Source organism: Grus americana, chromosome 32 (genome assembly GCF_028858705.1).
Source record: "Grus americana isolate bGruAme1 chromosome 32, bGruAme1.mat, whole genome shotgun sequence".
Classification (NCBI taxonomy): domain Eukaryota; kingdom Metazoa; phylum Chordata; class Aves; order Gruiformes; family Gruidae; genus Grus; species Grus americana.
Genome location: NC_072883.1, coordinates 993,490 through 1,017,194, shown reverse-complemented (window position 1 = coordinate 1,017,194; position 23,705 = coordinate 993,490). Strand labels below are relative to the sequence as shown.

The 23,705-nt window shown below is 54.0% G+C and overlaps 1 protein-coding gene, 1 long non-coding RNA gene and 1 pseudogene across 2 annotated transcripts; 2 read left to right on the top strand and 1 right to left on the bottom strand.

Annotated features, from left to right (window-relative positions):
- The first annotated feature begins 109 nt into the window (after positions 1 to 109).
- On the top strand, positions 110 to 7,839 carry LOC129198385 (uncharacterized). Its single transcript, XR_008574464.1, has 3 exons — positions 110 to 1,126; positions 2,867 to 3,004; positions 3,917 to 7,839. It is a non-coding gene; the product is annotated as an uncharacterized LOC129198385 (long non-coding RNA).
- A 1,622-nt stretch (positions 7,840 to 9,461) lies between these two features.
- On the bottom strand, positions 9,462 to 12,917 carry LOC129198245 (class II histocompatibility antigen, M beta 1 chain-like; annotated as a pseudogene).
- A 78-nt stretch (positions 12,918 to 12,995) lies between these two features.
- On the top strand, positions 12,996 to 23,178 carry LOC129198244 (butyrophilin-like protein 2). Its single transcript, XM_054807399.1, has 6 exons — positions 12,996 to 13,007; positions 13,656 to 13,764; positions 14,890 to 15,237; positions 18,605 to 18,952; positions 22,320 to 22,667; positions 23,111 to 23,178. Exons 1-6 carry the CDS (start codon positions 12,996 to 12,998, stop codon positions 23,176 to 23,178), a joined length of 1,233 nt encoding a protein of 410 aa, XP_054663374.1.
- The last annotated feature ends 527 nt before the right edge of the window (positions 23,179 to 23,705 follow it).

Sequence of the window (23,705 nt, the reverse complement as noted above, 5' to 3'; positions counted from 1 at the left end):
ACGGCGCCCCCGCCGCGCTCGCGCGCGCGCGCGCGAGGCCGGAGTGCCATCCCCTTGGCAACGCTCGTCCCACCCCCCGCGCACCGCCATTGGCTGCCGTGCCCCCGCCTTGCATGCGCTGATTGGCTGGTGCAGAAGAGGCGGTAAGCTGAGGGGGCCCTGAACTGGGAGCCGGCCCCAACCCAGTGCAGGGCGTGAAGTGGGAGCTGGCCTGAAAGTGGGAAAGGGCGTTAAACTGGAACGGAACCTCATCTGGGCCAGGTGCTGAGTGAAAGTGGGCTGGAGCCTTGAAGTGGCTGGGATGTTAAGTGGTACAGAGTCTGGGCTGGGCCTAGAGGCCTGGCCTGAGTTGTGACTTGAAGTGGTGCAGAGCCCTAAACTGGAAGAGCTGTCAGCTGGGCTGAGTCCTGAACTGGGCCAGGAGCTGAGCTGGGACCTGAGCCTAAACTGGGCTGGGACCTGAACTGGGACTGTTGAGAAATTCTTTTACCAAACAATGATTAGCTTTGAATGTAACAAGGCCTATGAGTAATTAACGTGCACGGAGAAGGTATCCTGACCTTGAGAACAGAAACCTCCTGGCAGGATTGCCCAAACAGGGTTGATGAGGAAGAACAGCTTGGCCGGGCAACAGAGTTGGGAAACCTGCAAGGACAAGAAATTGTCCTCAAGAGCATAAAAGGGAAAAAGGAGTGGGGGGCTAACTCCCCAAACGACCACCGACGACCACGCGAGACCCCCACGCATGCGCAGTGTAGTTTTGCAACGCCAGCGTTATGTAAATGTAGTAGGCAGAGAGGTGGAGATTTCTCGTAAAATGTATGACTATTCTTGTCTTAAGGTATATAAAGGACGAACTTTTGGTTTAGGGTATGCACAACAGGCGGAGCTATCCCCCGTGCATCCGGTGCTGTAATAAACAACGCCTGCTTTCTAATACTAAAACGGAGTACTGGAGAGTTTATTATCCCATATTTGGTGACAGTTTCTGGTGACCCAGGTGGGACACTGCTTCTGAATCTCGACGGATCCACGGAATCATGGGACCTCTAACCGGCACCGAGGGATTCTTGGGGAGAACCTGCGATCCCCGGACCGAAGAGCTCCTAGCAAGACCCCCGGGAAGGTAAAGGCATTCTTTTCTCTAAGGGACATTAAAGTAAGGGACATTAAAGTTTCCCTGCCCATAAGGCGCAGCGAAAGCCTCACAGGATTGGGCTATAAAGGAAGGATTCGATCCTAAAGGACGAAAGTCTGTAGGACACCTGGGTTTGGAAGAGGTGGGTTAGAGTCCCCAAGGTCTTGTTATTTTGTGTTAAGTCGTTGCTTTGGTGTTTTCATCTTGTTATTTTGTGTTCGTCTTGTTACTTTGTGTTAAGTCATTGCTTTTGTGTTTTTGTGTTGCCTTTCGTACTCTTTATAAGGGTAATGAACCCTCTGCTGAAGGGGGGATTCTGAAAAATCTCCTCTAGGATGTATATTGAAACATTGGAGAAAGGTGGGGGGAGATCCTCTCACTCAGAGGCAGCTTGTCGAATATTGTCAACACTGGTGGCCAATGTATAAATTAGAAAGTGGAGAAAAATGGCCTAGAGATGACAGTCTAACATATAATGCTATGCTTCAATTAATGTTATTTTGCAGAAGGGAGGGGAAATGGGAAGAAGTTCCCTATGTTGATTTATTCTTTGCTTTACGAGATCATCTGGAATGGAGCAGGGAATGTAAATGAATACCGAGAGATCCTTTGGTTGTGGTCTTGGGGGAAAAAAAAAAAATAATCAGAAACTGTCTAAGCGTTGTTGTTGAGTGTGTAGTATCAGTAAATGGTGCGTCAAATAGGGAGGACCAGACAAGGAGGTGGAAATGTTGGTTGTGCCCCAGGGAAAGGATAGAAGAAATCAAAGGGGGGGAGGAGGATGTTTCCAAATGTTTCTGATGAAGGGGAATCTTTTGCTGGAAGTGAGGAATTCAGTGCTATTGCAGGGAGAACAAGGGGAGGATTGGGAGGTCAAGGGGAGGATTGGGAGGTCAAGTTGTGCAAGCTCTGCTGCGACAGGCAGTAGGGGCAGAGGGACCAGTGACCGTTAAAGTACCTTTCTCAGTGACTGATTTATGCTCGTGGAAAAAGCTGGCGGGTACTTATAGGGAAGATCCTGAAAAGGAGGGAGATGCCTTGCAGTCAGCATTTCTTTTTTTGTGGAACAGGCATCTCCGGATATTCAAAGAAAGTTACAAAAGCTAGAGGGAGAGGATTTGAGGAATTTGAGCAAGTTGTTAGAAAGGGCCAGGAAAGTGTATAAAAACTGAGAAGTGGTTAAAGAGCATTGGGAAAGGAAAAAAGTTGTTGCATTGACGAATCCTGGGAGAGGAGCTCCCAGAGGAAGAGGAGAAAGGGGAAGAGGAAGAGGAGTATCTGCTCGCTTGGGTCCAAATTAGTGAGCAATTTGCCCTACCCTGGACGGAGATACTGATCAATGATGGGGACCGGGGGAAGTCTCAAAAGAAGCCCCAACAGAACCCCTGGTCACAATAATGTTGGGGAATGAGGAAATAGATTTTCTGGTAGATACTGAGCGGCTTACTCAGTAATTAATACTTGTAAAGGGAAACAAAATCAAGAGAATGTGGTTGGTGGTGGTGCTACAGGGAAAAAAGAAAGGAGATCATTCTTTCAACCACTAGATTTTAATATTGGGAAACAGCGAGTAACCCATCAATTTTTATATCTGCCAGAGTGCCCTGTTCCCTTGCTGGGAAGAGACCTCCTCACCAAAGTCGAAGTACAAATAACTTTGGAAAGAGGAAGGATCTGTGTAAAATACCTGAATCTAAATCTTTAGATGCTCAAGTTTATATGTTACAGGACCCAGTGCAAACGGAACCGGAAATTCTGCAGGAAATAAAGGACGCAGTAGTCCCATTGGTATGGGCCAGTGGAACTCCGGGAAGGTCATGAGCTGTGGAACCAGTAAAGATTCGGTTAAAGCCGGGAGCTAAACCGGTAAGGCAGAAACAATACCCTTTGTGGTTAGAGGCTAGAGTAGGATTAGAGATGTTGATAAATAATTTTAAATCATTTGGGCTATTGGTTGAGTGCCAGTCAGTGTTTAACACTCCGATCCTGCCGGTAAAGAAACCTCATTCAAATGAGTACAGTTTGGTACAAGACCTGAGAGCTGTAAAAAATATCCACCCAGTGGTGGCTAACCCATATACACTACTTACAGCAATTAAAGAAACAGACACATGGTTTACAGTTCTGAATTTAAAGGATGCTTTCTTTGAATGTCCTTGGACAAAGGGAGCCAGGAACTGTTTGCCTTTGACTGGGAAAGGCCCACGACAGGGCGAAAAATTCAATTGGCCTGGACAATTCTTCCCCAGGGGTTTAAAAATAGCCCCACTCTGTTGGGAATCAATTAGCCAAAGAGTTAGACAAATGGAAGCAACATCATGAAGACTCTACTGCAATATGTGGATGATGTGTCACCTGATAAGTGTACAGAAATCACTATAAGCCTTTCAAGTTTCTTGGGACAAGCAGGACATTGAGTGTCTGAAAAAAAGGCTGGACTACTAAAACAACAAGTAGTATATTTAGGGTTCACTATTTCCCAAGGATTGCGGAGCCTGGGGACAGAGAGGAAAGAAGCTATATGTCAAACACCGGAACCAACTTTGAAAAGGGAACTGCGGGCTTTTCTGGGAATGGTGGGGTGGTGCAGGTTATGGATAATGGACTATGGATTAATAGTACAACCGCTTTACAAGGCATTGAAAGATCAGGAGACATCTTGGTCTGGACCCCGCAGTGTTGTCGAGCCTTTGAGTCACTTAAAAGAACCTTAATGATGGCCCCAGGTCTAGGATTACCAAATCTAACTAAACCTTTTGAATTGTTGATTCACGAAAGGTTTCACATGACTCTGGGAGTCCTCGACCAGCGTTTGGGACCCTGGAAGAGACTGGTGGGATACTTTTCCAAACAGCTGGATGACGTGAGTAAAGGCTGGCCGTCCTGCCTCCGGGCTGTAGCGGCGACGGTATTGCTGATTCAAGTGGCCCGGAAGTTCGCTATGGGGTAACGGATGACCGTGTACGTGCCCCGTATGCTGACAGCAGTACTGGAGCAAAAGGAAATCACTGGTTATCACCGAGCAGAACGATGAAATATCAAGCCATCTTATTGGAGATGGATGATGGGAACCTAAAGGTAACATCTATGCTTAATCTTGCATTATTTCTATCCACCTTTTTGGAAGATAGTGGGGAAATAGAACGTGACTGTTTGCAAACAATCGAACAGGTCTACTCTAGCCGAGAGGACCTGAAGGATACCCCACTTGAACACCCTGGCTGGGAATTCTATACAGATGGAAGCAGTTACATGGAAAAAGGAAGACGGTTGGCAGGTTATGTGGTGCTTTTACAGGAAAAGGTGATTGAAGCAAAGGCTCTTCCACCTAACACCTCAGCACAGAAGGCGGAATTAGTGGCACTAGAAAGGGCATTAACACTCTCTCAAGGAAAGTGAGTAAATATTTGAACAGACCCCAAGTATGCCTTTGGAGTGGTGCACGCTCATGGAGCTCTCTGGAAAGAGAGAGGTTTATCGTCAGCTCAAGGGTCCCCATTAAATACGGAGAAACTATTGCAAAGCTCTTGGAGAGTGTCCAGTTACCGGCAGAGGTTGCAGTGATGCACTGTAAGGCTCATCAATTCGGAAATACCAAAATCAATGTGGGAAACAGGTTGGTGGATCAGGCAGCTAAGGAAGCAGCTAAGGAAGCAGCTAAGGGGCGGGGGGGGGGGGGGCATCTTTTGATTGTCCCTAACAAACACATTAACCTTCCCAAGGATAGGCCGCAATATCAGGCAAAATTTTAGACGGCCACCTATGGGAGTCATTGGAAAAGGGAATAGTCCAGGAGATTACTGGCAAATAGATTTTCTCTGAATTGCCCCGTCACAGTGGTTACCGATATTTATTAGTGCTAGTGGACACCTTTTCTGGATGGCCGGAGGCTTTTCCCTGTTGCACCAACAAGGCTAGAGAAGTGGTAAAGGTATTAATGAAAGAAATAATTCCCAGATTTGGAGTACCAATAGGAATGTCCTCTGATAGGGGTCCCCGCTTTGTGGCCGAAATCCTTCAAAATTTGGCTCATGTATTAGGGATACAGTGGGACCTGCACACTCCATGGAGGCCACAATCTAGTGGAAAGGTAGAAAGAATGAATCAGAGTTTGAAGAGAGAGATAAGCAGGATCTGTCAAGAAACTCGACTCCAATGGCCCCAGGCCCTTCCACTAGCTTTGCTGAGAATCAGAATTAGACCCTCTTCTAAAGAGCAACTTAGTCCATACGAGATACTGTACGGAAAACCTTATCAAGTGATAAACTATCCTGGAGATTGGCAGGTCAAAGGAAATCAGGATTTAAAAGACTGTGTGATGAGAATGGGAAAGATTCCTTCCTCGTTACATAGATCCATGGTTCTTACTTGACCTCTGGCTTTGGATACACACGTTCATCCTTAGCAGCCTGGAGACTGGGTCTATATCAAGGTCTGGAAGGAGGAACCCCTTTCAGCAAAGATGGAAAGGACCTTATCAAGTGATGTGAACTACTTTTACTGCTGTTAAGGTTGCAGGGAAGGAGTCCTGGATCCATTATACTTGAGTAAAACCAGCATCAGAGCCAAAAGAACCTCAGTGGAAGGTCACCTCATCAGATAAAGATCCTTTCTGAACAAAAAATTCAAAAATCAACCTGAAAATTAGCCAGTAAGCTGTAAGTGTTTTGGTTGGAATAGCCGTGATGTTAACTAACTGTTGAACTAACCAGGGCACAACTCACGACAACCTTTATGAGGAGACGAAAATCCGATTGACTGAAGAGCTTAACGTGACAAATTGTTGGATATGCTCGCAGACAATGTTGGGAGGAACAGCGATCCCTTTTAGCCCGATCCCTTTACAATGGCCAGAATATTGTATTTTGCTAAATTGGTCTAACCAAACAAAGCTAGAACAAGAGACTGTTATTTTAGCAGCAGAGTTAGCAATCAGTTGTACAATAGAGAAAAACCATAGTGCCATCCTGTCTGGGTTACCTAAGCAAACCTTTGAGCCTAAGGTGAATTAGACAGACAGACAGACCTCATGCCATCAAATTAGGGCGTACAAAAGATGGATTCCTTTGTTACAAAGCAGCCAAAGTTGATGCAATTGGTGGTGGTTACTCTGGTGGCTTTAATGCAGGTAACAGTAAATGTAAATTTTATCTTACAGACACTCAAGCTGTTACTGTGCCACTTAGCATTTGAAACAGTACAACAGGAGGAAATCTTTCTTTTTGACACTCTCCTATTACTTGTGAAATGTGGAAAAATGGAACTAAAACTTGAGTAGGAGGATTTAATGGTACATATTGGATTTGTGGAAAAAGGCGTAGCGATGGATACCTGGGGGATGGTACGTATCCTGTTATTTAGGTTTGTTAATGCCCCCATTTCAAGTACTACAACAACTTCCATCAGGGTGGCCATGTTGGAAAAGAGAGATAAAAGTGGAAAATAGACTTGTTGTAACAGAAGGGGAAAAATTTTTCTATACGCTATGCCCCATGTGTGCAGCCGCGACCTATGGAACTAAGATAAATCAACTTAGCAATTTGTTGAAGGAAGTAGCTAACGACACCGTTAAGGTATTGAACAGTACATCTTATGAAATGTCCTAAAATAGAATGGTGAGTCTACAAAATCATATGGCCCTAGATTATCTGTTAGCTAGTCAAGGAGGAATTTGTGCTCTTATGGGACAAGAATGTTGTACATACATAGATGATGGATGGAAGACCCAACAGAAAGGAATCAATTTGATTGAGAGGGCAGTGGAAGAGTGGGAGAAAGAAGAAAAAAAAAAATAATTGTTTTCAGAATCGTAGTGGAATTGGTTAACCTCATGGCTACCAAACCTAACCTGGCTGAAGGAATTGTTTGTAGTAATCACAGCTATAGTTGTTATACGTATGTTACGTTGTATCACAATTCAATATTTACCCTTAATCACATCCTGTTGTACCCAATTGTGTATACCTGAGAATCAAAAATGATATTCTCAAAATTATGCAATCTAGGGGAGACTCCCAAAGAGATCTTATTTTGGAAGTCTCAAAAGGGGGGAAATGTTGAGAAATTCTTTTACCAAACAACGATTAGCTTTGAATGTAACAAGGCCTATGAATAATTAACGTGTACGGAGAAGATCTCTTGACCTTGAGAACAGAAACCTCCTGGCAGGATTGCCCAGACAGGGTTGATCAGGAAGAACAGCTTGGCCGGACAACAGAGTTGGGAAACATCCAAGGAGAAGAAACTCTCCTCAAAGACTTGTGACCATAAAAGGGAAAAAGGAGTGGGGGGCTAACTCCCCAAACGACCACCTGAGAACCCCACGCATGCGTAATGTAGTTTTGCAATGCCAGCGTTATGTAAATGTAGTAGATAGGCGGAGAGGTGGAGATTTCTCGGAAAATGTATGACTACTCATGTCGTAAGGTATATAAAGGATGAACTTTTATTTTAGTGTATGCACGATAGGTGGAGCTATCCCCCGTGCATCCGGCGTCGTAATAAAGCAATGCCTGCTTTCTAATACTAAAACGGAGTATTGGAGAGTTTATTATCCCATATTTGGTGACAGGGGCAGAGTGTGAGGAGTCCTGCCCTGAGGAGGAAGGAGCAGCAGAGACAAGGGGTGATGAAGTGACCACAGCCCCCATTCCCCATCCCCCTGTGGTGCTGGGGGGGAGTAGGTAGAATTGGGGAGTGAAGTTGAGCCCGGGAAGAAGGGAGGGGTGGGGGGAGGTGTTTTAAGATTTGGGTTTATTCCTCATTGCTCTACTCTCTTTTGCTTGGTAATAAATTAGATGAAATTTTTCCTCTAAGTTGAGTCTGTTTTGCCCATGATGGTAATTGGTGAGCGATCTCTCCCTGTCCTTCTCTCGACCCAGCAGCCTTTCGTTACACTTTTCTGCCCTGTCTAGTACAGGAGGGGGAGTGATGGAGCAGCTCTGGGGGGCTCCTGGCCTCCAGCCAGGGTCAACCCACCACAGCCCGACACCGCTTGTGCCCAGCGTCCCTTGTGGCGGCATCTCTGTCACCGGGCATCTCTTGTGCCTGGCCCTGCCTGCGCCTGGTGTCCCTCATGCCTGACATTGCTTGTGCCTGGCATCGCTTGTGCCTGGTGTCCCTCGTGCCCGGCATCGCTTGTGCCCGACACACGTGCCACCACTCATACCCAGCCCCACTCGTGCCACGGTGTGGGTGTGTGTCCCCTGAGTGGAACACCATGGGTTCCCCCGTACAAAACCACCCCGTTCCCACGCAGCATCTTTATTGTCGGCACCGCAGTGTCACCCCTGGGGTGACGGTGACACGGGGGGGGTGTGGTGGGTTGACCCTGGCTGAAGGCCAGGTGCCCACCAGAGCCGCTCTCTCATTCCCCTCATTCACTAAACAGTGGAGAAAAGGCATAACGAAATGCTTGTAGGTCGAGATAAGGACAGGGAGAGATCACTCACTAATTGTTGTCACGAGCAAAACAGACCGAACTTAGAGAGGGAATTCATCTAATTTATTACTAGGCAAAACAGAGTAGAGGAATGAGAAAGAAAATCAACTCTTAAAACACTTCCCCCCACCCCTCCCATCTTCCCGGGCTCAACTTCACTCCCGGCTTCAACCTCCTCCCCCCTCAGCGGCACAGGGGGACGGGGAATGGGGGTTACGGTCAGTTCATCTCACGGTGTTTCTGCCGCTTCTTCATCCTCAGGGGGAGGACTCCTCTCATCGTTCCCCTGCTCCAGCATGGAGTCCCTCTCACGGGGTGCAGACCTTCAGGAGCAAACTGCTCCAGCGTGGGGTCCCCCATGGGGTCACAAGTCCTGCCAACAAACCTGCCCTGGCGTGGGCTCCCCTCTTCACAGGTCCACCGGTCCGGCCTGGAACTTGCTCCAGCGTGGGCTTCCCACGGGCCACAGCCTCCTTCAGGTGCCTCCACCTGCTCCGGCGTGGGGTCCTCCACGGGCTGCAGGTGGAATCTCTACACCCCCTCATCCTTCCTCCATGGGCTGCAGGGGGACAGCCTGCCTCACCATGGTCTTCACCACGGGCTGCAGGGGGATCTCTGCTCCGGTGCCTGGAGCCCCTCCTGCCCCTCCTTCTGCACTGACCTTGGTGTCTGCAGAGTTTCTTACATCTTCTCACTCCTCTCTCCGGCTGCAAAAGCTCTCTCGCTCTAAGTGTTTTTCTACTTCTTAATTATGTTATCACAGAGGCGCTGATTGGCTTGGCCTTGGCCAGCGGTGGGTCTGTCTTGGAGCTGGCTGGCATTGGCTCTATCAGACACAGGGGAAGCTTCTAGCAGCTTCTCACAGAAGCCACCCCTGTAGCCCCCCCACTACCAAAACCTTGCCACGCAAACCCAACACAGGGGGCCATTGGGGCCGGGAGGTCACGGTCCTGGGAGTCCTCAGATGCTGCCTGGGGGGGACACGGGGTGGCAGAAGGGGTGACATGCCTCTTGGGGACAGGGGGCAGGGACGGGCTGGATGTGCCGTTACCTGCAGGGGAGTTGTCTCTGGGGAGGGGAGTGTAACCTGCAAGAGGGAGTAGAGGGGGTGAGGAGGCTCTGTGTCACCCCAGGCCACTGTCCCTGTCCCCCCCCGGCCACTGTCCCCATCCCCGTCCCCCCTGAACGCTCACCCGGTGCCGGTGGCCTGGCCCGGTACTGGTAGAGGCCGGCGATGAAGGTGCTGAGCCCCAACACCAGCAGCACGGTGGCCACAGCCACCTTCACCATCAGCCCTGGGGACAAGGTGGGACCTGTGGGGACACGGTGGGGGTGAGCAATGACGTGGCAAGGACCTGGGTGTCTGGGTGGGTGTCCCGTCCCCCCCGCAACTCACCCCAATCCTCCAGGAGGGGCCGGTCCAGGCTGGCGTGTTGCACCGAGCACGTGAAGGTGTCTCTGGCCACCGGGGCCACCATCAAGGTGACCTGCGCCTGGTAGGTCCAGTCACCGTTGGGGATGGCGGAGATGGGGGGATGCTCACTGGCACTCACGATGTCCCCGTTGTGCAGCCAGATGATGGTCACCTCGGGGGGGGTAGAAGCCCCAGACGTGGCAGGTGAGGAGGACGGGCGCCTGGGCGTTGCCCATCTTGGAGGGGATGATGCGGGCTTGGGGTGGTACTGGAGTGGGGAGGGGGGACGGTCAGTGAGCCCCCTCCCCACCCATGTGATGTCCCCATGCAACATCCCTCTGTAATGCTCCATGCAACATCCCCGTACAACGTGCAATGCACCATCCCCATGCAATGCTCCGTGCAACACCCGCATGCAACCCCCATGCAACATCCCCGTGCAACACCCCACCCCACACCGTACGCCACATCCCCGTGCAAAGCCCCTGTGCACAATGACCCTGTGCAAAGCCCCTGTGTGCCGCAGGGCTCACTCCTCCACATCACTGTCTGGGTCCAGAATTGGGGGGGGTCAGGTCGTCACAAGCCCGACGCCGGGCTTTGGCGCGCTGCACCCAGGCGGTGCCATTGTTGAGGACGGCGGCAAGTTGGGTGGCGAAGGGGCGGAGCAGCCCCCAGTCGCAGGGGACGAAGCACCGGGCGTCGGGATCGTAGCAGACCAGCGGGTTCTTGTTGAAGACGAGGGCCGAGTTGAAATCCAGTGCGGAGCCGTTGGCCGCCAGCGGGCAGGAGCTGGCCACGTGCACCAGGAAGGCGCCTATGAGGGGGACGCAGGGGTGGGCAGGGTCCCCAGGGCTTGGACCCCCCCCCCCAAACCCGCTGCACGCCTGTGTCCCCCCACATCCTACCTGCCCCCTAGCAGCTCAGCACCAGCCCCAGCACCCCCAGCACCCACATGGGCGGCAGTGGGTGCCGGTGCATCCGGCACGGCGGGCGAGCTCTGACCTCTCTCTGCAGCGCCCGACCGTCATTCCCACCACCGGCCCACTCCCTCCTCCTCCTCTTCCTCCTTCTCCTCCTCCTGCTCCTCAGGGCTTGTCCCCAGGCATTTGGCCCCAGCAACCTACATCACCGGCGATGGGCAGTGCAGGGTTTCACCCCGAGGGGACTGTGCCCAGGGCTGGGCTTGGCACCACGGGAATCCCACATGGCCCTTCCCAGTAGGGAAACTGAGGCACGCCTCTTGGGTATGGCTCTCCTGCAATCCTGCGGAACCCCAGTAGCAGACAGCAGAGAAGCCACTACCCAGGATACCATTGGCCTTCTTGGCCACGAGGGTACACTGCTGGCTCATGGAGAGCTTGTTGTCCACCAGGACTCCCAGGTCCTTCTCTGCAGCGCTGCTTCCCAGCAGGTCAACCCCTCACCTCTACTGGTGCCTGGGGTTATTCCTCCCCTACACTTGTCCTTGCAGAATTTCGTTTGGGTCCTCTCTGCCCAACCCTCCAGCCTGGCCAGACCTCACTGAATGGCAGTGCAGCCTTCTGCTGTGTCGGCCGCTCCTCCCAGTTGTGTATCATCAGCGAACTTGCTCAGGGTCCACTCTGTCCCCTCATCCAGGCCATTGATGAATATGTTGAATAAGAGCAGACCAAGCGCTGACCCTTGGGGCACACCACTACCTACAGGCTTCCAACTAGACTCTGTGCTGCTTACCACAACCCTCTGGCCTCTGCCATTGAGCCAGTTCTCGCCCCACCTCACTGTCCACTCATCCAACCCACACTTCCTAAGCTTGCTTACGAAGATGATAGGAGAGATGTGACCATCCACATGGCCTAGAGCAGGAGACCTTCTTCATAGGGGGGGGTCTGCTACAGGCCACCTGAGCAGGGAGACCCAGTGCATGAGGCCCTCCATACACAGATAGAAGCAGTCTGATGTCCACAAGCCCTGGTCCTTAGGGAGGACTTCAACCACCCCAAAATCTGTTGGAGGGGAAACACAACAGGCCACAAGCAATCCAGGAAGTTCCTGGAAGCCGTTGATGATAACTTCCTCCTCCAAGTGACAGAGGAGCCAACGAGGAGAGGTGCCGTGCTGGACCTTGTTCTCACCAACAAGCAGGGCCTGGTAGGGGATGCGAAGCTCAAGGGCAGCCTTGGCTGCAGTGACCACAAAATGATGGAGTTCAAGAGCCTCCGGGCAGCAAGGAGGGCACACAGCAAACTCACTACCCTGGACTTCAGGAGCGTGGGTTTTGGCCTCTTCAGGGACCTGCTTGGTAGAATACCATGGGACAGAGCACTGGAGGGAAGAGGGGCCCAAGAAATCGGGTTTGTATTCAAGGGTCACCTCCTCCAAGCTCAGGAGCGATGCATCCCATCAAAGAGCAGGTCAGGCAATAATGCCCGGAGGCCCCCATGGATGAACAAGGAGCTCCTGGGCAAACTCAAACACAAAAAGGAAGCCTCCAGAGGGTGGAAGCAAGGGCAGGTGGGCTGGCAGGAATACCGAGAAACTGTCCAAGCAGCCAGGGATCAGGTTAGGAAAGCCAAAGCCCTGGTAGAATTAAATCCGGCCAGGGACATCAAGGACAACAAGAAAACTTTCTATAGGTATATCAGTGATAAAAGGAAGATGAGGGAAAATGTGGGTCCTCTCCAGAATGAAACGCACGACCTGGTTACCTGGGATATGAAGAAGGCTGAGGTTCTCAATGACTTTTTTGCCTCAGTCTTCACCAGCAAGGGCTCGAGCCACGCTGCCCAGGTCACAGAAGGCAAAGGACTGGGACAGGTAGAATGAAGAACCGCCCACTGTAGGTTTGAGAATATCTAAGGAACCTGAAGGTGCACAAGTTCATGGGACCTGATGAGATGGGGTTACAGCGTTGGTGGACAATGGAGAGTGACTGACGTCATCTACCTGGAATTGTGCAAGGCATTTGACACTGTCCCACACACCCTTGTCTCTAAAATGGAGAGACATGCATTTGACGCATGGACCACTCGGTGGATAAGGAAATGGCTGGATGGTTGCACTCAAAGAGTTGTGGTCAATGGATCAATGTCCAAGTGCAGACCACTGACAAGTGGCATTCCTCAGGGGTCAGTACTGGGACCGGCGCTGTTTAACATCTTTGTTGCCGACAAGGACGGTGGGATCGAGTGCACCCTCAGCAAGTTTGCCGATGACACCAGGCTGTGTGGTGCAGTTGACACGCTGAAGGGAAGGGATGCCATCCAGAGAGAACTTGACAGGCTTGAGAAGTGATGGCCTTAAGCTGAAGGAGGGGAGATTTAGATAAGAGATTAGGAAGAAATTCTTCCCTGTGAGGGTGGTGAGGCCCTGGCACAGGTTGCCCAGAGAAGCTGTGGCTGTCCCTGGATCCCTGGAAGCGTTCGAGGCCAGGCTGGATGGGGCTTTGGGCAACCTGGGCTAGTGGAGGGTGTCCCTGCCTGTGGCAGGGGGTTAGAACTGGATGGGCTTTGAGGTCCCTTCCAACCCAAACCAGCCTGTGATGCAATGGTTCTATGTCCCCAGCCATCCCCACCAGGTCCCTGCAGCGTCCCCAGCCATGTCCCCACCATCTACCCCCACTGCCACACCATGTCCCCCCCACATCCCCACCGTGTCCCCAGCCGTCCCCTGTGCCGCAGGTGGCCGCCGTCCCCCAGGAGCTGGCGCTCTTCTCCCGCTCACTCCATGCCAACATCGCCTACGGGCCGGAGAGCTGGAGCCGGGTGCAGGTGACAGTGGCAGCCACCCGTGCGGGTGCCCACACCTTTATTACCTGCCTGCCCCAGGGCTATGACACAGGGAGGAGGTGTTCCCCGAAATGGGGAGGCTGGGATTTCCCTTTGCGGTTTTCTGCTTGGTTCCTCCTTTGAGGTTTATTTTTTGACTCAGCCTTACTGGCATACATGTACAACCTCAGCTCATTGTACGGGGGATGGATCCAGAATTCACACCATGAGCCGTAATTCTGAACTACAAACTGAGGAGCCTGGTGCCTCCCACAGATCATGCCCGTCGGGTGAGCGACTTTGCTTTCCACAGCGGATTTAGAATATTTCCTTTCCTTTAGAGTCCTGTAAGAGATTTGGAATAAATGCTGGTGAGGGGGAGTGTGGCAGAAGAGGGGGCTGCACCGGGGGAGCTGTGTACGGTCCTGTCCTACCCTGGAGCAACAGTTTGTTCTGCCGTCAGGGTGCTGGTGCAGGTGGTTTGGTGGGATTTCCAGAGACTCTTTAGGGGCAGGTGCAGCCCTTCTTCCCCATCCCCTCTCTGGTGGCTGGAACCCCCCATCCCCCTCCCTCTGCCTCCCTTCCCCTCCCTCTTCTCCAGCTCCAGACGCAGATGTGGCTCCCCGCGAGCCCTGGGGGCCTCCTGAGTTATTTGGTGACTCTCCACGTCCTGCGGCTGGGATCAGGCAGGGATCCTGCAGGGCTGGCGGGGGGTTTTGCCCACTCTGGGGGGCAGCTGTGGGGCAGGGGAGCTACCGTGGGGTGGGGGGAGGCGAGCCCAGAGCATGTCCTCACGTGGGTTTTGCTTTCCCTTGGGCTCTTTCTGCAATACGTCCCTTGCCCTGGGGGCACCTTCGGTCCCGTCCTGCACCGCTCCCCTCAAACGTTTCTGGCTTGCAGCAGGGCTGGCTGGGGTGGAGGTCGTTTTCTGGAGCAGGTTCCCGCTCCCAGGAAACCTCCTTCCCCTTCCAGTCCTCCCACTCCCTCTCCACTTTCTCCACTGTCTTTGGACCATGGGGAGGGCAAAGTAACGCCCGTGGGATGGAGCGTGCACCAAGGTCACGCCAAGCTCACCCCTTGCCATGCAATGCCCCTAAATTAACATAGGCGCAATCTCTGTGTCTCTGTGCCCTTCTCCATCACCAAGCTGACTTCAGCGTGGTGGGACCAGACCACCCTCTCCAGGTCACCGTGGTGCAGGACATCGTGCTGCCATGTCACTTGTCCCCCAGCATGGAGGCTCGAAGCTTGGACATCAGGTGGATCCGGCACCAGGCCTCTGAAACGGTGCACCACTACCGAAACGGAGAAGACCTGTACAGTGAACAGCTGAGGGAATATGTTGGGAGGACAGAGTTGGTCAGAGACGGTCTCTCCAGTGGACGCCTGGACTTGCGAATCTCTGGGTTGAGACCCTGTGACGATGGTCAGTACATCTGCACTGTGACAGATGGTGCCTCTTATGGAGAAGCTACGGTGGATGTGGAGGTGGCAGGTTTGTGGTGGGTGCGGTGTTTGCAGGGGCTGGTGCGGGTGTCCCTGGGTTTGTGTGTCCCTCCCAGAGCTCTGTCCCATCCTCAGGTGTGTGGATGAGGTGCCGAAGGACAGGAGCCCTTGAAAGAGGTGGGGTGTGAGGGGGCTGTTGCCTGCAGTGCCTGCCCAGGAGGGAGCACGCAGGTGGTGCTGGAGGTGGTTTTGGGGCAGAGCGGCATGGATGTGGTGGCTTTGCTGGGTGTGTGCGGTGCCTGTGAAGGGTGTCCTGGTGATGTTGTGAAGGCCCTGGGGACAAGGTGCTGAGCAGCTCCTTGGGCTGAGAGCTGGGGCTGCCAGCCAAGCCAAGGCTGGGACCTGACGCTGTTAGGTGTGGAGTTGGGAAGAGATCTCTTCCTGGCTCTGAGCAGCTGGATCTTTGCTTTGGCTTTGCCCTTTGTGCCGTAGGAGACCTGGCCCGTTGTCTGGAAGCGTTGGGGCTTCTTGAACAAAGACGGGTCAGTGGGGGGGAGTAGGTAGAATTGGGGAGTGAAGTTGAGCCCGGGAAGAAGGGAGGGGTGGGGGGAGGTGTTTTAAGATTTGGGTTTATTCCTCATTGCTCTACTCTCTTTTGCTTGGTAATAAATTAGATGAATTTTTTTTCCTCTAAGTTGAGTCTGTTTTGCCCATGATGATAATTAGTGAGTGATCTCTCCCTGTCCTTATCTCGACCCACCAGCCTTTCATTACACTTTTCTGCCCTGTCTAGTACAGGAGGGGGAGTGGTGGAGCAGCTCTGGGGGGGCTCCTGGCCTCCAGCCAGGGTCAACCCACCACAGCCCGACACCACTTGTGCCCAGCGTCCCTTATGGCGACATCTCTGTCACCGGGCATCGCTTGTGCCTGGTCCTGCCTGTGCCTGGTGTCCCTCATGCCTGACATTGCTTGTGCCCAGCATCGCTTGTGCCCCGTGTCGCCTGTGCCGGGCATCGCTAACACCTGGCAGCTCTTGTGCCTGGCAGTGCTCCTGCCCGGCATCTCACGTGCCCAGTGCACAACGTCACTCGTGCCCAGATATCACTCATGCCCACTGCATGATGTCCCTTGTGCCCGGCATCGATTGTGCCCCATGTCCTTCGTCCCCAACATCACTTGTGCCCGGCATCTCTTGTGCCCAATGCACGCGTCATCGCTCGTACCCGGCCCCACTCATGCCACAGGTTGTGTGTGTGTGTCCTGAGTGGGACACCATGGGTTCCCCTGTACAAAACCACCCCGTTGCCACGCAACATCTTTATTGTCGGCACAGCAGTGTCACCCCTGGAGCTATGACACAGGTAGGAGGTGTTCCCCAAAATGGGGAGGCTGCGTATCGTGGTTTTACCCCAGCCGGCAGCTGAGCACCTCGCAGCCCCTCCCTCATCAGGATGGGGGAGAGAATTGGAAGAGTGAAAAGGAGAAAACTCGTGGGATGACGTAAAGACAGTTTAATAGGGAAAGCAAAAGCCACGAGCACAAGCAAAGCAAACCAGGGAATTCATTCCCCACTTCCCATCGCAGGCAGCTGTTCAGCCATCTCCAGGAAAGCAGGGCTCCATCGCATGTCACGGTGACTTGGGAAGACAAACGCCACCGCTCCAAACACTGCCGCCCCCCCTCTCTTCCTCTTCCCCTTCCCCCAGCCCCTTATAAACTGAGCATGACATCATATGGAATGGAATATCCCTTTGGTCCATGGGGTCAGCTGTCCTGGCTGTGTCCCCTCCCAACTCCTTGGGCACCCCCAGCCATCCCGCTGGCGGGGCCGTGCCAGAACCAGCAAAGGCCTTGGCTCTGGGGAAGCACTGCTCAACAACATCTTGTCCCCTTCTCCCCCACTCCCCACGAGCTCCTGGCTGTTGTCGGGCTGCAAGGACACTGCTGGGCTCCCCCTGGATGGCCCAACATCACAACGAAGCTCTAAGCTTTGCACCATCACCCCCAACAAACAGCCTTCTTGTGCCTTTCTTCTTCTCCTTTTCTCTTTCCTACGACTGAGGGGCTCCTGCCTTTCACTCCAGAACACACCAATGTCCTGAAACACCAAAGAACCCCAAGAGATGGACCCAGTGCAACTGGCTCAGGTGGACAATTCCCTGGGGTCTGGTTGGGGGTTTCCTCATTGCTTCAGTGACAGTGCTCATGCACAAGACAATCAGCCCTTTTTGGGAAAGGAAACAGGTATTTCTGGGTGCCAAACCTGGCCTAGTGCTGTTCCCCAGCACAGGCTGCCGGGAGAGGTGCAGCTCCGGGAAAAGCCACCTTCAGCAGCTCCCATCCAGGTGGGAGTGGGGACGCTGTTGGTTTCCCTTTCTGTTTTGTGCTTGGAAGTTTATTTTATGACTCAGACTTGGTACTGTAGATGCAAAACCTCAGCTGATTGTGTGGGGGATGGAGCCTGACGTCACTCCCACAGACACTTATTCTGCACCGGAAACAAGAAAAAGGTTGAATTTATTGTACAGCCTGGTACTTCATACACCTCGTACCCGTCCGGTGAGCGACTTTCCTTTCCGCAGGGGATTTAGAATATTTCCTTTCCTTTAGAGTCTTGTCAGGGATTTGCAATAAATGCTGGTGAGGGGGAGTGGGGCAGAGCAGGGGGCTGCACAGGGGGAGCCGTGTCTGGTCCAGTCCTGCCCTGGAGCAAGAGTTTGTTCTGCCGTCAAGGTGCTGGTGCAGGTGGTTTGGTGGGATTTCCGGAGCCTCTCTGGGGGCACATTCAGCCCTTCTTCCCCATCCCCTCTCCAGCAGCTGTAATCCCCCATCGCCCTCCCTCTGCCTCCCTTCCCCACCCTCTTCTCCAGCTCCGGATGCAGATGTGGCTCCCCGCGAGCGCCGGGGGCCTACTGATTTACTTGGTGACTCTCCACGTCCTGCGGCTGGGATCAGGTAGGGATCCTGCAGGGCTGGTGGGGGGTTTTACCCACTCCGGGTGACAGCTGTGGGGCAGGGGAGCTGCTGTGGGGTGGGGAGAGCCGAGCCCAGAGCTGGGTCCCGCATGGGTTTGGCTTTCCCTTGGGCTCTTTCTGCAATACGTCCCTTGCCCTGGGGGCACCTTCGGTCCCATCCTGCACCGCTCCCCTCAAACGCTTCTGGCTTGCAGCAGGGCTGGCTGGGGTGGAGGTCGTTTTCTGGAGCAGGTTCCCGCTCCCAGGAAACCTCCTTCCCCTTCGAGTCCTCCCACTCCCTCGCCACTTTCTCCAGTGTCTTTGGACCATGGGGAGGGCAAAGCAACGCCCGTGGGATGGAGCGTGCACCAAGGTCACACCAAGCTCACCCCTTGCCATGCAACGCCCCTAAAGTAACGTAGGCGCAATCTCTGTGTCTCTCTCTCCTTCTCCATCACCAAGCTGACTTCAGCGTGGTGGGACCAGACCATTCTCTCCAGGTCACCGTGGGGCAGGACATCGTGCTGCCATGTCACTTGTCCCCCAGCATGGACACTCAGAGCTTGGACATCAGATGGATCCGCCACCAGGCCTCTGAAACGGTGCACCACTACCGAAACAGAGAGGATCTCTACAGTGAACAGCTGAGGGAATATGTTGGGAGGACAGAGTTGGTCAGGGATGGTCTCTCCAGTGGACGCCTGGACTTGCGAATCTCTGGGTTGAGACCCTGTGACGATGGTCAGTACGTCTGCACGGTGACAGATGGTGCCTCTTATGGAGAAGCTACGGTGGATGTGGAGGTGGCAGGTTTGTGTCCGGTGTGGTGTTTGCAGGGGCTGGTGCGGGTGTCCCTGGGTTTGTGTGTCCCTCCCAGAGCTCTGTCCCATCCTCAGGTGTGTGGATGAGGTGCCGAAGGACAGGAGCCCTTGAAAGAGGTGGGGTGTGAGGGGGCTGTTGCCTGCAGTGCCTGCCCAGGAGGGAGCACGCAGGTGGTGCTGGAGGTGGTTTTGGGGCAGAGCGGCATGGATGTGGTGGCTTTGCTGGGTGTGTGCGGTGCCTGTGAAGGGTGTCCTGGTGATGTTGTGAAGGCCCTGGGGACAAGGTGCTGAGCAGTTCCTAGGGCTCAGAGCTGGGGCTGCCAGCCAAGCCAAGGCTGGGACCTGACGCTGTTAGGTGTGGAGTTGGGAAGAGATCTCTTCCTGGCTCTGAGCAGCTGGATCTTTGCTTTGGCTTTGCCCTTTGTGCCGTAGGAGACCTGGCCCGTTGTCTGGAAGCGTTGGGGCTTCTTGAACAAAGACGGGTCAGTGGGGGGGAGTAGGTAGAATTGGGGAGTGAAGTTGAGCCCGGGAAGAAGGGAGGGGTGGGGGGAGGTGTTTTAAGATTTGGGTTTATTCCTCATTGCTCTACTCTCTTTTGCTTGGTAATAAATTAGATGAATTTTTTTTCCTCTAAGTTGAGTCTGTTTTGCCCATGATGATAATTAGTGAGTGATCTCTCCCTGTCCTTATCTCGACCCACCAGCCTTTCATTACACTTTTCTGCCCTGTCTAGTACAGGAGGGGGAGTGGTGGAGCAGCTCTGGGGGGGCTCCTGGCCTCCAGCCAGGGTCAACCCACCACAGCCCGACACCACTTGTGCCCAGCGTCCCTTATGGCGACATCTCTGTCACCGGGCATCGCTTGTGCCTGGTCCTGCCTGTGCCTGGTGTCCCTCATGCCTGACATTGCTTGTGCCCAGCATCGCTTGTGCCCCGTGTCGCCTGTGCCGGGCATCGCTAACACCTGGCAGCTCTTGTGCCTGGCAGTGCTCCTGCCCGGCATCTCACGTGCCCAGTGCACAACGTCACTCGTGCCCAGATATCACTCATGCCCACTGCATGATGTCCCTTGTGCCCGGCATCGATTGTGCCCCATGTCCTTCGTCCCCAACATCACTTGTGCCCGGCATCTCTTGTGCCCAATGCACGCGTCATCGCTCGTACCCGGCCCCACTCATGCCACAGGTTGTGTGTGTGTGTCCTGAGTGGGACACCATGGGTTCCCCTGTACAAAACCACCCCGTTGCCACGCAACATCTTTATTGTCGGCACAGCAGTGTCACCCCTGGAGCTATGACACAGGTAGGAGGTGTTCCCCAAAATGGGGAGGCTGCGTATCGTGGTTTTACCCCAGCCGGCAGCTGAGCACCTCGCAGCCCCTCCCTCATCAGGATGGGGGAGAGAATTGGAAGAGTGAAAAGGAGAAAACTCGTGGGATGACGTAAAGACAGTTTAATAGGGAAAGCAAAAGCCACGAGCACAAGCAAAGCAAACCAGGGAATTCATTCCCCACTTCCCATCGCAGGCAGCTGTTCAGCCATCTCCAGGAAAGCAGGGCTCCATCGCATGTCACGGTGACTTGGGAAGACAAACGCCACCGCTCCAAACACTGCCGCCCCCCCTCTCTTCCTCTTCCCCTTCCCCCAGCCCCTTATAAACTGAGCATGACATCATATGGAATGGAATATCCCTTTGGTCCATGGGGTCAGCTGTCCTGGCTGTGTCCCCTCCCAACTCCTTGGGCACCCCCAGCCATCCCGCTGGCGGGGCCGTGCCAGAACCAGCAAAGGCCTTGGCTCTGGGGAAGCACTGCTCAACAACATCTTGTCCCCTTCTCCCCCACTCCCCACGAGCTCCTGGCTGTTGTCGGGCTGCAAGGACACTGCTGGGCTCCTCCTGGATGGCCCAACATCACAACGAAGCTCTAAGCTTTGCACCATCACCCCCAACAAACAGCCTTCTTGTGCCTTTCTTCTTCTCCTTTTCTCTTTCCTACGACTGAGGGGCTCCTGCCTTTCACTCCAGAACACACCAATGTCCTGAAACACCAAAGAACCCCAAGAGATGGACCCAGTGCAACTGGCTCAGGTGGACAATTCCCTGGGGTCTGGTTGGGGGTTTCCTCATTGCTTCAGCGACAGTGCTCATGCACAAGACAATCAGCCCTTTTTGGGAAAGGAAACAGGTATTTCTGGGTGCCAAACCTGGCCTGGTGCTGTTCCCCAGCACAGGCTGCCGGGAGAGGTGCAGCTCCGGGAAAAGCCACCTTCAGCAGCTCCCATCCAGGTGGGAGTGGGGACGCTGTTGGTTTCCCTTTCTGTTTTGTGCTTGGAAGTTTATTTTATGACTCAGACTTGGTACTGTAGATGCAAAACCTCAGCTGATTGTGTGGGGGATGGAGCCTGACGTCACTCCCACAGACACTTATTCTGCACCGGAAACAAGAAAAAGGTTGAATTTATTGTACAGCCTGGTACTTCATACACCTCGTACCCGTCCGGTGAGCGACTTTCCTTTCCGCAGGGGATTTAGAATATTTCCTTTCCTTTAGAGTCTTGTCAGGGATTTGCAATAAATGCTGGTGAGGGGGAGTGGGGCAGAGCAGGGGGCTGCACAGGGGGAGCCGTGTCTGGTCCAGTCCTGCCCTGGAGCAAGAGTTTGTTCTGCCGTCAAGGTGCTGGTGCAGGTGGTTTGGTGGGATTTCCGGAGCCTCTCTGGGGGCACATTCAGCCCTTCTTCCCCATCCCCTCTCCAGCAGCTGTAATCCCCCATCGCCCTCCCTCTGCCTCCCTTCCCCACCCTCTTCTCCAGCTCCGGATGCAGATGTGGCTCCCCGCGAGCGCCGGGGGCCTACTGATTTACTTGGTGACTCTCCACGTCCTGCGGCTGGGATCAGGTAGGGATCCTGCAGGGCTGGTGGGGGGTTTTACCCACTCCGGGTGACAGCTGTGGGGCAGGGGAGCTGCTGTGGGGTGGGGAGAGCCGAGCCCAGAGCTGGGTCCCGCATGGGTTTGGCTTTCCCTTGGGCTCTTTCTGCAATACGTCCCTTGCCCTGGGGGCACCTTCGGTCCCATCCTGCACCGCTCCCCTCAAACGCTTCTGGCTTGCAGCAGGGCTGGCTGGGGTGGAGGTCGTTTTCTGGAGCAGGTTCCCGCTCCCAGGAAACCTCCTTCCCCTTCCAGTCCTCCCACTCCCTCGCCACTTTCTCCAGTGTCTTTGGACCATGGGGAGGGCAAAGCAATGCCCGTGGGATGGAGCGTGCACCAAGGTCACACCAAGCTCACCCCTTGCCATGCAACGCCCCTAAAGTAACGTAGGCGCAATCTCTGTGTCTCTCTCTCCTTCTCCATCACCAAGCTGACTTCAGCGTGGTGGGACCAGACCATTCTCTCCAGGTCACCGTGGTGCAGGACATCGTGCTGCCATGTCACTTGTCCCCCAGCATGGACACTCAGAGCTTGGACATCAGATGGATCCGCCACCAGGCCTCTGAAACGGTGCACCACTACCGAAACAGAGAGGATCTCTACAGTGAACAGCTGAGGGAATATGTTGGGAGGACAGAGTTGGTCAGGGATGGTCTCTCCAGTGGACGCCTGGACTTGCGAATCTCTGGGTTGAGACCCTGTGACGATGGTCAGTACGTCTGCACGGTGACAGATGGTGCCTCTTATGGAGAAGCTACGGTGGATGTGGAGGTGGCAGGTTTGTGTCCGGTGTGGTGTTTGCAGGGGCTGGTGCGGGTGTCCCTGGGTTTGTGTGTCCCTCCCAGAGCTCTGTCCCATCCTCAGGTGTGTGGATGAGGTGCCGAAGGACAGGAGCCCTTGAAAGAGGTGGGGTGTGAGGGGGCTGTTGCCTGCAGTGCCTGCCCAGGAGGGAGCACGCAGGTGGTGCTGGAGGTGGTTTTGGGGCAGAGCGGCATGGATGTGGTGGCTTTGCTGGGTGTGTGCGGTGCCTGTGAAGGGTGTCCTGGTGATGTTGTGAAGGCCCTGGGGACAAGGTGCTGAGCAGTTCCTAGGGCTCAGAGCTGGGGCTGCCAGCCAAGCCAAGGCTGGGACCTGACGCTGTTAGGTGTGGAGTTGGGAAGAGATCTCTTCCTGGCTCTGAGCAGCTGGATCTTTGCTTTGGCTTTGCCCTTTGTGCCGTAGGAGACCTGGCCCGTTGTCTGGAAGCGTTGGGGCTTCTTGAACAAAGACGGGTCAGTGGGGGGGAGTAGGTAGAATTGGGGAGTGAAGTTGAGCCCGGGAAGAAGGGAGGGGTGGGGGGAGGTGTTTTAAGATTTGGGTTTATTCCTCATTGCTCTACTCTCTTTTGCTTGGTAATAAATTAGATGAATTTTTTTTCCTCTAAGTTGAGTCTGTTTTGCCCATGATGATAATTAGTGAGTGATCTCTCCCTGTCCTTATCTCGACCCACCAGCCTTTCATTACACTTTTCTGCCCTGTCTAGTACAGGAGGGGGAGTGGTGGAGCAGCTCTGGGGGGGCTCCTGGCCTCCAGCCAGGGTCAACCCACCACAGCCCGACACCACTTGTGCCCAGCGTCCCTTATGGCGACATCTCTGTCACCGGGCATCGCTTGTGCCTGGTCCTGCCTGTGCCTGGTGTCCCTCATGCCTGACATTGCTTGTGCCCAGCATCGCTTGTGCCCCGTGTCGCCTGTGCCGGGCATCGCTAACACCTGGCAGCTCTTGTGCCTGGCAGTGCTCCTGCCCGGCATCTCACGTGCCCAGTGCACAACGTCA

Coding starts and splice junctions, on each gene's coding strand:
- LOC129198244 (XM_054807399.1), top strand. Junction 15,238..18,604: donor GGTGGATGTGGAGGTGGCAG/GTTTGTGGTGGG, acceptor TCCATCACCAAG/CTGACTTCAGCGTGGTGGGA. Junction 18,953..22,319: donor GGTGGATGTGGAGGTGGCAG/GTTTGTGTCCGG, acceptor TCCATCACCAAG/CTGACTTCAGCGTGGTGGGA.